At 47.9% G+C, this 15,435-nt stretch overlaps 1 protein-coding gene across 1 annotated transcript in view; it reads right to left on the reverse strand.

Moving 5' to 3' along the window:
* DSCAML1 (DS cell adhesion molecule like 1) overlaps positions 1 to 2,867 on the reverse strand; it is a 102,730-nt gene extending 99,863 nt beyond the window's left edge. Inside the window, exon 1 of the mRNA XM_081333790.1 lies at positions 2,750 to 2,867. Within this exon, the coding sequence (XP_081189916.1) occupies positions 2,750 to 2,852 (103 nt within the window). The 5' untranslated portion in view covers positions 2,853 to 2,867. The remainder of the gene's footprint in view (positions 1 to 2,749) is intronic.
* Between the last annotated feature and the right edge of the window lie 12,568 nt (positions 2,868 to 15,435).

Raw genomic sequence — 15,435 nt, forward strand, 5'->3', positions numbered from 1 at the left:
CAATAATTGCTTCCAGGCAAGCCTAGTTTTAGAGATGGGATGGCTCAAGTTATAGGTGAATTGAAGCTGCACCACTAGAAGTCTTGCTAAAGTTTCCCACAAGACCTGATGTAGGAGTTTATGTGACATGATGGCAGCAAGACAGGAACCTCATCGTCTCTTTTTCTAAGGTTGCCAGCAGCACATGAGACAAATGGAAATAACCCACTCCCAGTTACCATCGTCAGTATTAAGGGTTAGGGTTAAATACCAGTTATTTTCTGGACCCAATCCATGGTGTTGGCAGTACTCTGATTAAAAAGACTTCACTTCCAGAGGAAGGTTGTGGATGTCAGTCTCCAATAACAGGCTTCAGATGTTAAACAAGTAAGATGCTTCAGAGAAACAGCATCTACTAGTGATCTGGTATTAACCAGCCACGTGTTTGGCAACCACACTCTGTTACTTGGCAAGATGACAAGCCTCAGAAAAGAAATTATTAGCCAACTCTTTCTTCACTCTTTGGTAGGTTACTTTCCCCCAAAAAATTGCTTAAATAGGTGGATAGTTAACAATACAATAGGAAATATTAATATCCAGTAATTGGATACTAACAATATCTTGTCAAGCTGATTTTCCTGTCTTCCTTGCCAATTCACACTGGATATTGCCAAATATTCAAAAGTGATGTTAAGTTGCTTCAAGGACTAAAGACTAGGGAGATGATTGAATGAAAAAAAAAGAAATGAAAAAATATCAGTTTGACATTATAAGAATTTTCTTGTCACCTAAAAGTCAGGGGCACCTCAGAGCCACCATGCCAAGTCAGGCCAGGACATAAGTTTAACCCTTGCAATCTAGACCCATCTTTGGAGACTGAAGGATTCCAGTACAACACAAATATTTCATGTGCCCTTCTCAATTTCCACTTGCTTCCTGAATATGTATTATGACTGACAGAATTATGTTCCACCAATAGCCCCAAAGGCTTGCCAGATACCATAACAGGCCCTAATGCCCAAACTGTTTTCCTCTTCAGCTCCCCTCCAATATACAGTATTTGCTCAATGGCAGACTGGTTCAAGTCTCTGCCACAAAGCAATCATCTTTGCAGGGTTTTTTTCCAAAGAAAGCAAGATCTACACACACACACACACACGCACACCACACACCATACCTCCAGCAGAAGGAGCAACATGGCCAAGAAAGACTTGGATGATTCCCTCCCACCCATCAACATGGAGTTGGATTTTCATCATTAGAGTGTAGAGGAAAATGTCTGAATTGTAGAGGCCAGCTTTCTGAAGTACCTTGACAGCCAAGTACCACATTCATGTCTCCAAGCTACCCAAACCACCAGCGTCTAAAATCAGGACTCCAGGATCACAAGACCAGTAGGATCTATTCAGAATTTCTCAAAAAGGGACAACCTTTATCCTACAGATCAAACAGAAAATGCTCCAGGCAAGTGCAACTCACAAATCAATGAGCTATTTATTGTTTCCCCTTCTTTTCATCACGCAGATCGCAGATCGTATACTGGAAAGGTCAAACAGAGGGGTGAGACACATGCCTTTCTTCCTCTTCCAGGGCTATTCAAACTCTTATAGTCTTTGCAAAACTGAAGGCCATGAAATCTTCTCTTGGATGGCCTTGGAAAATCCAACATGGGGCCTTGTAGAGTTGTAGACTTTACTCAAGAAAGCATTTCACTGTAAGACAGTTTCAAGAAAGCCGCCCATCTATGGTGGATTCCATTTTAATGTACTTCCAAGTAAAGCACAAACTTTGATTTTGTATACAGGTGATCCTTGTTTAATGACATGTTCAGTGACCACTGAAGTTACAATAGCACTGAACAAGTGGTACTTACGACTGGTTCTCAAAGTTCTGGCCACTGCAGCATTCCTGTGGTCACAAGACTACAATTTCTGGCAGTCCATGAGCATCTTGCAATAGGCTGTTGCAGTGTCCCAGTGGTGTGATGCATCCAACAAGCAAAGTCCATGGGAGATCACAAATCAGGACCATGGGACATCATGCTTAATAATAGCACAGAATCCACTTAATGAAGGCAACCAGAAGTGTTACCACTATGAGGCCTAGTCACTGACATTGGGCTTTATGACTGCATCGCTTAGCGATGGAAATTTCCATCCCAATTACCGTCATTAAATGAGAACTTGTTTTAGTTCCTATTCCATGACTGCAACTAATCCCAATCCCTTTATCTCCTGAAATGAATAAAAAATCAGCTTCACATTTTCTCTTTTAAATTACATGCAGGAATGGATCTTTCTCCAATTTTTGAATGCAAAGCTTATAAATGTGACATGCACGGTTATATTATCACACAAGCGATATATAAGAAAAACTATTAAAACATATATGAGACAAATTTGAAAGATAAATTAAAAACTCTTTGGGTATACATAGCCAGATGTCCTATCAAAGTTTAAGCAGGGAGGTACAACAAAACAGGTCTGAGCTGAATAATGCCAGAGCAAACTAAAATTGTGTTAATAACCTGAGTCAAAGATACTGGGAAAATGGTGAAAAACTTATTAGAAGCTTGGCAAACCACTTGAAGCAAAAAAAGACCCTCAGAGAGATCTACTATTGAGGAAAACCTAGCCAAGGTTTGTGATCAGCCTGATTAGATTGTACTTTTGACCAATGACTTTTGGAAACACACCCAAAGTAGACCTTCAGGAGAACCCCTAGAAATACCATGCAATAGAAGGGGGAACACTGCCGCTACCCCTCTTACCAGAGATGATAGAAACTGTATCTTTCTCCCAGGATACAACATTAACATATTCTTGCACTGAAGAAGGAATGAGGCACTTAAAAACAGCCACGTTTCCACGCATTGACCTTTGATCCTCCACTCGAACTGTGTAAGGTTCCCTGAACACTGGGAAGAAAAACAACAGGTGAGCAGACAGATTAGCAACTTGTGTACTTCACCCAAAATTAATTTCACACCTTCCCACATCTCTTCACCCTACAGGGTGTACATCCAAGAATACACCAGACCATAGCTTCATTAATTGGGAGAAGACTGAAAAAAAATGTTTTAATCCTTTGTTTCAAAGCATGCATAACTTTATACCTTCTATCATGTTCACATTCGCTCATGTATTTTTCTAATTAATGAAGCCCCTCAGCTTCTCCAGACAGACCAAGTTTCTTTGCTCCTTTCTGTGCTGGGCCCTAACAACTGAAGAAATGGAGACCGGTAATTTTGGACTCAACACCTGGGAGGATTTCCATACACCTGACCCCTGCTGAACTTCCACTGCAGTGGGCAATGAGCCAAAGGATGTAGAAGAGCAAGGCGGCTCCCATTGCCCAATGGACGAGACCAGCTTGCTTTTTTTACTTTTTTATTTATATCCCGTCTTTATTATTCTTAGGCACCTCTTCTGAAGCAGTCATAGACAAAGATAAATGCAAACAAAAAAAATTTTCTTTTCCAGGTATGAGTGGATCCCACTGCAATGTGAGTTAGAATCCTGAACCACATGTGACACATCCCAATGTTTGATTATTGACACCACCCAACAATGATCTAGTCTTCGTGTTCCAAAGATCTAGTTGGGTGCTGCAATGCATTTATTTGGCTAGCCCCATGTGAAGCTATAGAGCTAATTTCCCAACCAGGAGGAAACAAGAAATGAAGTTATAAGAAATAAGAAACAAAGACTATCGCAAGTATATTTTAAAAGAATTTCTTGCCTCTTGCTCCTCACGTCCAAGGAAACAGAATATAAAGGAAAAAGGTTAAAGGCTGCCTGTTAAGAATTCTAAGGAAATCTTCATGGCATGAAGCCCTCAAAATAAAAATAAAATCATGTGCACATATAGAAAAATTTTATAACCAGTATTGTAATTCAAGTAAATAATTCACTTCTTGGTCTTTAATGTCTTATCTCACCCTGTGAGGTAAGGAAGGAAAAAGCTGGGTACCAAGCTGGTGTGTGTGCACTTTGACAACCAGTGTTTAATAGTTTACCTAATGGAACTGATGGGGCTCCTCGTCCACCCACCTAGTTGATCATTGAGCAAAAATGCTTTCCCACCTGCTCCTCCCTTTCCTCTGCTTAATTGGTCCTCCAAATACTTAGCCTGCAGCTCACAAAAGGATGTGTCTGAGGCCCAAATGCCATCCAGAAAGCAGAATCAGATCTCCGCCACGGCTAGTGAAGACCTATTGCACCCCAGTGTATTTTCCTTCCCCCAGCAAATATCATTCACTGGGTCCAAACTTAGCTAGCAACACCCTCTCCTACCAGTCAAGAAGAAAGACTGCCCTCCCTCAGCCAGCCAATACCTGCTTTGACCCGGATGTTTGGGCTCCTGATTTTGCCCACGGAGTTCTCTGCAGTGCAGAAGTAAACATTGTCGTGGATAAAGCTGTTGAAGGCAGATGGCGAGAAGGGGTACAGTTGAAGAGTCCCATTGGCATGGACGTGGCGGATGTGTGGGACATCATAGATGTCATCCCCAGTAGCAAGGTACCAGCGAAGGGTGGCACTGGGAGATCCTGCTGCTGGACAAGGGATGACCACTCCCACAGAGCTGGAGAAGGTCACCTGCTGAATGGAGTCGTTCACAAAATAGAGGCTGGTACCAACATCTTCAGTGTGTGCTGTGGGGGCAAGCAGAAAGCGAATGCCATTCCCAAAGAACAAGATCATCTGAGCCTGCCAAGCCCCTGCTTCCCTTCCTTGTTCCTGGCTCAGCACTCCCCTTCAGCTGATTCAAAGGAGGAGAGAAGCAAGTTGGGAAAAGTGCAGAAAAGAGCAGCCCAAATGATTTGGAGGCTACTAGAGATTAGATGCTTTTGCTGAGAAAGCTTGGCAGGGGTGTGTGTGTGTGTGTGAATACAGTCCAGACTTGGAACATGATGCCTAGCAAGGAAAAGTGGGCCATCGGTATTTTCCCCCCTCCTCCAAACAGTTTGATTTGTGACAGTTCAACACAGTGGTGAAGGCACCGGCCGAAGGAGATGACCAGGCAAAGCCCAAATGAGGGGTCAACCGCAGCATCCGTTTGGAGTCCCTTCACACCCACAAGAGACTTAAGTCCAGTCCACCATGAGTTCCATTCACTCTTATCTACCCCCCAATTTGCTTGGACCATTAGTAGTTCAGATTCTTGTAGAGAGTGTTAGCAAGCAATAAATCTATATTCATCTGAATTGCCTTCTTCCTGATTTCTTGCACCTAACACCGGGTTGGAAACTGAGTGGCCTTCTATTTTAGTGCCCCCTTGGCTGAATGGCCCTGGGCCAGTCACTCTATTGCAGCCATAGCAAGCAGGCAGTGGCCAACCAGTTCCACAATCTTGCCAACAAAATCACAGGGACTTGCCCAGGCAGTTGCTTGCAGTAAAACACTGACTTAAAGGCACACACAAACGTACACACACTCATGACCCAAACAGTAGGATCAATGGTCACTCAATGATCTGATTCACACCTTACTGGCATTGGGTTGATTTATTTTTAACTACAAATCAGCAAGAATCATACTGGAATTGGGCACATCAGTAAGCTGTGGAATTCATTCCCCAAAATGGGACAATGATGAGTAACCTAGGTGTCTTAAAAGAAGACTGAAGAAATTCATGAACAATGAGGGCTAGTCTTATTTCTGAGGCAAGGGTGGCTTGTCTTCATATACCCGTTGCAGGAAAACTATGGTGGGAGAGGAAAGGTCCCCACCTCCTGCTTGTGCATCCCTAGAGATATCCCTTTGGGCTCTGGGAGGAAAGCCAAGGCTGGCATAAGAAGGGCGGTCTCTTATCTCACCAGCTGTGCCCTATAGAAACCCTGGGAGGAGCGGGTAGGGCAGCAGATTCCAGATCCCTGTAGGCGTCTGCACAGAATTCCTCCATCACCCCAGAGAGAAGAACACAGATCGTGGCTTTTACTGAACAGAAGACACATTGTCACTAAATGCTAGGAAAAGCTTCATGAGTTAGCACTCATAGCCCTAGGGCTCACCAAATTTTCCCCAAAGTGCTCCAGACCAGGGAACGGGCTCCTGAGGGGAAAGTACAAGATTTTCTTGAAGGTCAGGATCAGGTGGGCTTTTCCCCAGCCCAGGCCATCTCCAGAACCAGCCTTTCTGAACTAAATCTACCGCCATGCCAACACTGATACTCCCAGTCCCAAAAGACTTCAACCACACTGACAGGAAATCTAGGAAGATGCGGATATTTCGGAATCACCGATGAATATTGTTGGGAACAAGAAGCTGACAAGTTAAGAAAAGGAATAGAATTCAGGAGGCAACATGCCCACGTAACACCCCTGCCAAAGCAAAAGAAGCTCTGGCATTTTAGTCTGGCCTAAAACAATCCAGCCCCTCGCAGCACTACTGTCCCCACTGCCATTTCCCAAGCCCTGCTGTGCTCCAGGCCCCACCGGGATGTTCTGGTCCCTCCCTGCAAGGCTGTGATCCAGCCCTCCCTCCCAGGCCCCTTCCACCCACAGGCCTCTTCCTGGCTGCCGAAGGGTTCGGTGGTGGCTGGAGACCCCAAAGCCATTTGGATTGAGCCCTCTCTTCAGCTGTGCTTAGGCAGGTGGCAAGACCTAGATGGAGGACAGAGCCTTCCTGCGCCAGCCCCACAAGCAAGGGGTTCCCCATTGCCTATTTCCCTAGGGCTGCTTTTGAGGAAATTGGAGGAGAAGGAATAGCCACAGCCGCAAAACAGCTCCTATATTAATATTCCAAACCAAGTACTTTACTGGCCCTCCAGGGAGGATGCATCCCAACTGCTCATTTGAGGAAAGGAATTAAAGCTGCATTGGGCACAGCAGCAATTCACATCCCATCACAAAGCAGTGATGAGGCCATTAGTGCTAAGCAAGATGGGAAAAATGTTTGTCTTTTCATCATCATGGCAGACATTTGGAAGCTGGAGCACCAAAGCCCTTTTGGCTGGTGTTCAGAAAAACAGTAACTCAAATGCTTTCCTTCGCTTCCCAGTAGAGGGTCACAAATGCCCCTTGAAGCTGGTGGATTTCAAAACAGCTGAAACTGCCCCCTGGAAAACCACCCATGCTGTGTACTCTTCTAGGGCAAAGGATCCTCGGCACAGACAATCAGAGTTTCAGGAAACTCTGCCCTCGGCTCATTCAGAATCTCACTAAGAAATACGGCACCTGGAACATCATACAATTATACATCATGAAAATCTTGGCCCAGAAAGAACAGAATAAGCAGAGCTTCTCATCAAAATTTGGTATTGTCTGGCACCTTATGATTTTACTGTAATCTCTATTTTACTTCACTAATTACTTTAGGTAATTAGTGGAAGGTTTCTAGAAATTCAGGGATTCCCTTGAAGAGCACCCAGAAACTTCAAATGGTCTTGAATGCAGCAGCAATGGCAGCGACAGGTGGCCTTAGGTTGCCCATGTGACAACTGCACTTGCTTGCTTCCAGGTGAGGTTTAAGGTGCTGGCTATAATTTATCAAGCCCTTCATGACACAGAGCCTTCTATCTGAGGGATTGACTACCTGTGGAGTCAGCCTGGCCATTTTAACCCAACAGAGTCAGTATGGACTGGTTCCTTTGATTCAACACGGACATCCATCAGGCCTTCAGAAGTCTACCTTCTCAGTCATGGCACTTGCCCTCTAGAATGAGGTTCCCCCTCAGATCCAGAGAATTTCCACTCTGAAAGCATTCTAGAGGGCCTTAAAGACTTGAATCTTCTCTGCATGTTCAGTATGTGATATGTTGCACTGACCAGCTTATGTTGTGAGCCACCCAGAGTTGTTTGGAGCTGGATGGTGACTCAGTTAAAATAATAAATTTGCCGTCTACCTACTTTTATACTTTATGCTTACTGAAACAAACCCCATTTATACGAGAACCTCCACTTATACCTCCATTTATATCGTTATGCTCTTGTAGATACAAATATGTTAACTGATAATTATTCATAATAAGATATAAAAAATACAAAAAGGCAAAGAGACTAAACTCTGTGAACAATGGTTAAAAGAGCAGAGTCTGTTTTAGCCTAAAGAAGAGAAGGTGACCACTCGCAATTGAGAGGGACTCTCGTGCCAGCAGCCTCCCAAGAGCCGGGAGAGGGAAGAGGGTGTGTGGACTGGTTTTCCGTGGGGCCTGGGGAGAGGACAGCTTTGTAGAGAAAGATCCTCACTCAAAATAAGGATGATTCCCTACGATTCTATAAGACTGTTAACAGCAAGCACACGTTGCAACCCTTACTGTACCCGCTATACAATATTTTAACTTCTTTTGTGCTTTTACACAATTGGTTTTGATGTGTTATTTCTTTTAGCATAAGACCCTTGGTGAAGGTGAAAAGTGGCTGAGAAATATTTTGGGAAGTCCTTAATGAAATCTACACACAGCCTAGAGGACAGAACGGAGGAGCTCCGGCCCCTCGAGCCACGGAGAGCACTTGCCAGAGACGAAGGGGCAGCCGCCTCCCACAGAGCTCTCTCTGTAGCCAAGCCCCTACTTGGCACACACCTTCCCTGAAAGAGAGGCCCCAGCAGAAGAGCAACGGAGAGTGCAAATCCAGGAATGGAAAACAGCAAAATATCTCATAAATAAAGAGAAGAAATTCAAACTGCTGGTAAAGTCTCTGCAGTTCAAAAGGAGCAGAATAGATTTTTCATGTAAAATGGAAGTTACAGGATTGGTGGTAGTTATGAGACAGACGCATAGAGTTAAATCCATCTAATCTCCTTTACCATTTAACGGTGTACATCACCCTAATTCCATCTTTCATAAAACTGCCTCCAAATCAGCAAGAGAGATTAAAAATGTAGAAAAAGCCTGCAATATTTTAAAAACAGAAATCACTTCTGGCATCTGGTCACAAGCCTTGGATGTAACCTACATACCAAAGGCATTAATTTAGATTCTACCTTCAGAAATGATGTAAAAAAGGGCAGCACAACAGTGGTACCCAGATAAAGACTCTGCATTCCCAGCACTGGAAAAAATACATTTCCAAGTTCTCAGTGAGCAATCTACCAAAATTGCAGGATACTGCAATCTAAAAGTATTGAAATATTAACACTTCTGCTTTATTCAAGGAATATTTATCATTCTACTCCAATATTGACTTGTTTTCCCAGCTCAACTTTTACAATGTTGGCAAAGTTAGATTGAGCCTAGCTGGGGAATCTCCCCACCCCCATTTATAGATGTAAATCCCAGAGGTGCTTCCAAACCCAGCAGATCTGTTTGGCCCAGGAGATCCAAAACAGGAAGGATATGGATATCACTACCAGTTAGCCATCTCCAGGGTGAAAGTGGTAACTGTGAGTTAGCTGCTCTTGCACAAAGATTTGGAATGCCAAAGAACAGCCCTCCCAAATGAAGAGAGCCTAGAGAGGACCGTAAACCATTGTGGAGTGCTATATAAGTCTAAGTGCTATTGCTTCGCTGACCAGAACTGAACTGGTGCAAGCAATATTAGATGGCAACGGTAGAAGAGCAAATATTTGTCCTCTGACACTGGAAGAAGACACATCCTGTCCCTTCTCGTGAGCTTGGTCTAGCCTAAAAGTTGTTCCTCTCACTTCACCTCGCCTAAATTGGTAACCTACAGTTTTCAGCAAGGTTTTTGCCTCCTTAGAAAAAGACACCTGAAAGCCAGGTAGGAGACCAGGTAGCCCACAGACAACCTTCTGTCCTCACAAAGGCAGGGTGAGAAGCAGGAGAGGAAACAGGCAGGGCAGGGCGACCCAGGCTCACCCAATGGAGGCTACATAGAGGCTGCCCATTAAGTTCTTCTTTGCCCAGGTACCACTCGTGGCAGGGAGGCTGAGGCTGTGTCTCTCTGAGAGGCAATAGCCTTTGTCAAAATGTGACAAGAGGAGCCACACCAGATGAAGACAGCCTCAGGGTTCGAGCCACGAACATGCAAATGTTGTGACTCATAAGGAAGACCCTGTCACAGTTAGAGGGGGGAGCTGCATCCAAATGAGCCCCCACCTCCCAATGCTGTGCATGCCTTTCCAGGCCTGCCTCATTGTTTGGGGATCAGACGGGCAAAGGAAGGAGGTGGGTTGTGCTGTGCCCTCCTCTGGCATTAAGAGCCAGCATTTCCTCACTGGGATTTATGAGCAGATGGGGCAGGGGGAGGGAAGAGCAGGATATCTGAATTCACCCACTGCATCTGGCTCCTGCCCCTACCCACATCAGGGCAAGGTCACATCCACTGGGGACCCTATTGAGAGGGGCTTTGGAAGACAAAGCTTGACCACAGAATAAGCCACCAATGAGCCAGTAGGGGGACCCTGGCATGCAGTTTCTTGAAATCCAGCTGCCAAGGAACCCTTAAAAAGTGTGCATAAAGCAAAGGCTGTCCTCTGAAGGCAATCCTATATCTGGAAGGAACTAAATGTTCCACAAAAATAGCATATCCTGGAATCAGCAGGTTCCTTCCATCTACTGAGATGCAATAAATGGTTTTGCCCATTTCTGATTTCCCAAGGAACTAAAATTGATGAGGCCTCTGAAAATGCAATTCCTTATTTGGAAACCGGCTGTTCCCTTTCCTGCTCTGGGAACAGTTGCCTCCTGGCTGCTGGAGAGTGGCAAGGGTTTGGTCTCTGCTCCTTGACCAAGGGATGAATTCACACCTCCCAGCAGCACACTGCAAAATGGGTGAGCCGCCATGTTGGGAGGCTCAACACAGAAAAGAAGGCAGCTTTTTTCCTTCTCCCCCAGAGCTTTGATGCAGACAGGAACAGATGGGGAGGTTCACCCCCCTTCTTCTCTTGCTGTGCTGCCAGGGACAGGAGATGCCTATAGGATGAATGGCAAAGCCAGGAATTCTGCCCGGCTCCCTCTAGATAAGGGCAACTTTTCCAGGTGGATTCCAACCAAAAGGTCTTTTGCAGCCACTGCCCGATTTTGGAGGGCTTTAAGGTCCATCAGTGCTGAGCGGGTGTGGGAAAGGTGCAGCTGCCCCATCTATTACCTGCTCTGAATGCAACTGCTCAGCAGAACTTGGAATGCGCGAAGCCAGTTTTTCCCCAGTTTAATGAGGATCCATGTTTAATTTCCACAGAAAACAAAGCACAATGGGGGGTGGGGCGGTTTTTCAGTGGAGACCCTATGGCTGCCTGAACTAAATAAGAAGACAAAAAAATGACAGGTATTCGCATCACACCAAGCCACCTGGACCATCTCCAGCCTGTGACAGGAAGCCAAGGCGCTCTTTTCCATTCCCTCTCCCGTCACAAAAGCCATGGCACCCAGCTCCACCCGGCAAACTCCCAACCTGTTCTTGCAAACCATTCATTGGGAAGTGAGGATTTTTAATAATAAAGAAAACAAAATGGGTCTAATCTACTGAGGGATATTCCCAAACTTACATGTTCTCCTGGAACAAATAGTCAGGTTTTTTGTTCTATAGAAGCCCATTTCATATGGAACAAACCATTAAGCTTCTGTGCTTTGATGCACCAATACATTAAATATCCAAAAGGTTTTTCATGCATTAAGGGATTCAATTTATTTTCTTAATGTCACCTAACCTCAGCAGCATTATTATTCACTTTCTGGAACCGCTTCAGTATAATACTTTGTAACAAAGAAGCAGTTAGGGTTCTTGTTTTTTAATCATGGCTTCCAAAAAGGGATGAGGCTGTAGAAGATTCTCTTTCGGAATGAAGGTTCTTCAATTTGGTCTTCTCAAAAACCAAACCAGCCCCAACACCTTCCACGCCACTGGCACTGAAAACTACCATTGCATCTCACATGAAGTTATTAGTCTGTCTGTGAAAAATCAAAAGGGTCTCAGCTCAGATTGTGTCTTCTTTTCCCCCTGCCTTTTCGCACAGTCAAAATGCAAATGAAGGCAAATCAGACGCTGGCATGGATGGCAGCGACAAGGAGAAAGATCTGGGTAGTATTCTGGAAAAACAGGATAGCCCTGGCTTTAATTAAAAAGTTTTAGGATGATTAATCACCCATTTTCAGGTACCTGGACATGTACCTAGAAGGAATAAATAGGAATAAGTAAATGCTGTTTCTGTCTCTTGCCCTCCCTATCAACGGCTCCGACTGAACCAAAGGGAGAGACACTTGCTCAGCAGGAGAGAATAAGCTGATGCCAGAACCTAGGGAGCCGGAGGAGAGCCAGTCACCCCCGAAATGCCGCCGCCACGGCTGCAGGATGGGGATGGAGGCTCCTGCACCAAACAGATGGCAGAAGCTGCCGCTGCCCGTTCTTTTATGCAGCGCAGATCAATTACTCTACATCGGATTGTAATTTTATCCAAGGCAACCTCCCATCGCCTTCTCATTTCAACAGCTTCATTAGTTTGGTCCCAGTTTTGACACACAAAATCGCTGCTCCTGATCTGAAGCTGAAGCTTCTGAAGGAATAGCATTTTCCACCTACCCCCTAAGGCTCCCCCTCCGTCTCGATCCCATCTCTATGAAACTGCTGGGTTGGATTTATGGAAGCGCTTCCAGATTTTAAAGGCCCACCGGGCTAGGGAATATGTGTTTCCTGGGTTTCAAAGATGGTTCTTCATCTACTTTGAGAACTGGAGACAAGAGAACAAAGCTCTAAAAGTAACGCGCTCGGCGTTAAGCCTTGAACACTCTCGCTTGGAGCACAGGCAGAAACGCTGTGCTAGAGCCTATCCGACATTCATGTAATTAAGAACGTTTCTGCGGCGATGGGCTGAGGGAGGAGGGTGGGATTCATTTTAATTTCCTACTGAATGATTTCAGGGTTCTAACGGTGCGACTGCCAGCTGGGATTCGGAGGGGAGCTGCCAGCTCAGTCCCGGCAGAGGCCGGGAGGCAAATGGTCCCGCAGCAGTCCTTGCCTCTTCAGAAGAGGCTTCCTGAACCCAACGTGGGCGGCAGGACAAAGGGGCGGCGGCCGTCCCTTCGCCAGAGGAGCAAAGAGGGGACGCGGTCAGCCGGCCGGCCGGGAGCAGCCTCAATGGCAAGCCTGGGCGCGCTTAGCCGCTGCCCCTACCGAGCCAGGGAGGGCAGAGGGATCGCAAGCTGCTCCGGCCTCTTCTGGAGCGAAGGACGGCCAGGACAGGGAAACAGCTCCCGCAGAAACTCCTGAAGTTCCCGCCGCCCGCTCGCCCCGCCGCCGCCTACCTGGGTTGGTCCAGGAGTTGAGCAGCAGGAGGCAAGAAGTGACCAGCCACATGCCATCCAGGGGGGCCGGTGCCGCGGGCGGGCGGGCGCCCTGCCTCTGCCCGTGTCCCCGGCCGGCCCTCGCCAGCTTCCCCCGTCGTCGGATGCTCCGCGCTCCGCACCGCCAGCCCGCCCGCCCGCCAGCCTCGCGCTAAGCTCAGCCGCTCCGACTGTCAGCCGGCGAGCGAGCGAGCGAGCGAGCAAAGGAACGAAGGAACGAACGCGCGGGCGAGCGGGCGGGCGGGAGGCGAGGAAGGAGGAGCGGCCGGCCTCCCACATCCCCGCCCACCAGCCGGGAGGGGGAGAAGGGACGCCTCCGCGCCGGGCCCTGGGCAGGTGCCCCGCTAAGGCGGGCGGGCCGGCGCGGGCCGTATCTCCCACCTCGCAGGGATCTGTGTGGGCCGCCCGCCCACCCGCCTGGCTCCCCGTCGAAGCACCCGGGCGCCGCTTTGGGTCCCCAATTTACCTCTGGCTGCTGGGAGCGGCCTCCTCTCCGTTGGCCTCGCCTTTCCGAAGGAGGCGGCAGTGGAGAAGGAGCGCTCCCAAGAACAGCGGCGGCGGCGGCCTGCTCTTGCTCTTGCTCGAACCTGGGCCGGGCAGGCTGTTCCAGCGCCGTGCAGCTGGTTTCCCCTTTGTGCTGCCAGGAAGGGAGGAACTGCCGGCGTCTCCTCTCCGCGGCGGACAAAAGTTTTGCGGACCCGTCGGGGACTTGGCGGCCGGCCCTCCGGAGGCGTTGGGTCCCCTCGAAAGGCCAAGCCAAGAGACCCCGGGGCTACTGGCTTGCCCTGCCCGGCAGGTGCGGGACCCGAGCCCTTCACGTATCGAATTCGAATCCCCGGCCAACCACGGTGCCAAGGTTAAGGCCCTTCGGGGTACCACTGGCTTCCCGCTGGTCGCGCCACAGCTTCATCAACGCTCCCGGAGCGCGGGCCGGAGCCAATCTCCGCTCGTCTGTTGGGGGGCCGCGTCCCGCGCCTGCGACACGTGGGGACCTTTCGGCACACGTGGAGGCGGCCTCTGCCTGAGTAAACGGACCAGGAGCTCCCCTCCTGAGGTGGTCCGACCGGGTGGCCGGTGTGCCCTCGGAGGGCCGAGGACCGACCTTGCAGCCCCTCAGCCCTCCCGCGCTACGCCTCAACACTCGGTGCCCCCCCAGCCCCTCCTACCTTCCAGTGACGTCCTCTCAGGCGGACAAGCCCTCGGCCCCGCTTCTGGGCCCCGACGGAGCCCGCTCTTCCTGCTTTCCAGCCGCGCCGACTGTGAGCCTGGCGAACCCGCCCCTCCCCCGGCCAGTCCTGGGTGGGTTGAGCGAGCAGAGCGAACGGCCCAAGTCTGAATCAGGCAGGGTCGGCGAAGCCTTGACCTCCTGATGCGTTGCTCCCAGGCCGCCTCCCCGCAGGGAGCCTCCCTTGAGAAGATTCCCCTGGAGCGGGAGAGGTTTCCGGAGGAATTTATGGGGTCTGCATAGTCAGGAGAGGAAGGGCAAGCCAGACTCAGCTCTACTTGCTCTGTGGAGATGTGATCCGGAAGCTAGCTCAGCTGGGACTTCTTCCCTAAATTAGAGGTGGGGAACCTATGTCTCTTTATGACGTGGACTTCAATTCCCAGAATTCCTGAGCCAGCATGCAAGAATTATGGGAGCTGAAGTCTACAAGTCATAAAAGGGCCATAGTTCCCCACCCCTGCCCTAAATAATGCAAAGGCAGCAGCGTATTCTGGAGGGGTCCTCCAAAGGAATCTCTCATGGGTGAGGAATTTTTAAACTGACGTCTTTTGATCAAAATCTCCCCCAGAAATCAGAGGAGAATAATCAAGATTTAGTCATCCCTGGCACATTTTGTTGATGACATATTCTTCAGAGATTGTGCCTTGACACTACTAAAGGAGCTGTGCTGAAGAAACGGATCTGGACTGGCCCTGTCCAGTTCCCTGAGGTAGCTCCCTCTGAACTCAGGGAAGGGAGGGGGCTCCTTAATATAAGGGTATCTTAATACAGGTAGTCCTTGATTTACAGCAGTTCATTTAGGAACCCGTTTGAAGTTACAGCAGCACTGGAAAAAGTGACTTATGACCATTTTTCACATTTATGACCATTGCAGCATCCCCATGGTCATGTCATCAGTATTCAGATGCTTGGCAACTGCCTCGTATTTATTTAATTTTAATTTTAATTTTAAATTTATGACGGTTGTGGTGTTCCAGGTTTATGTAATCATCTTTTGTGACCTTCTAACATGCAAAGTGAGTGGGGAAGCCAGATTCACTTAACAATTATGT

The sequence above is a fragment of the Vipera berus genome (genome assembly GCF_964194415.1).
Source record: "Vipera berus genome assembly, chromosome: 8".
NCBI classification, from domain to species: domain Eukaryota; kingdom Metazoa; phylum Chordata; class Lepidosauria; order Squamata; family Viperidae; genus Vipera; species Vipera berus.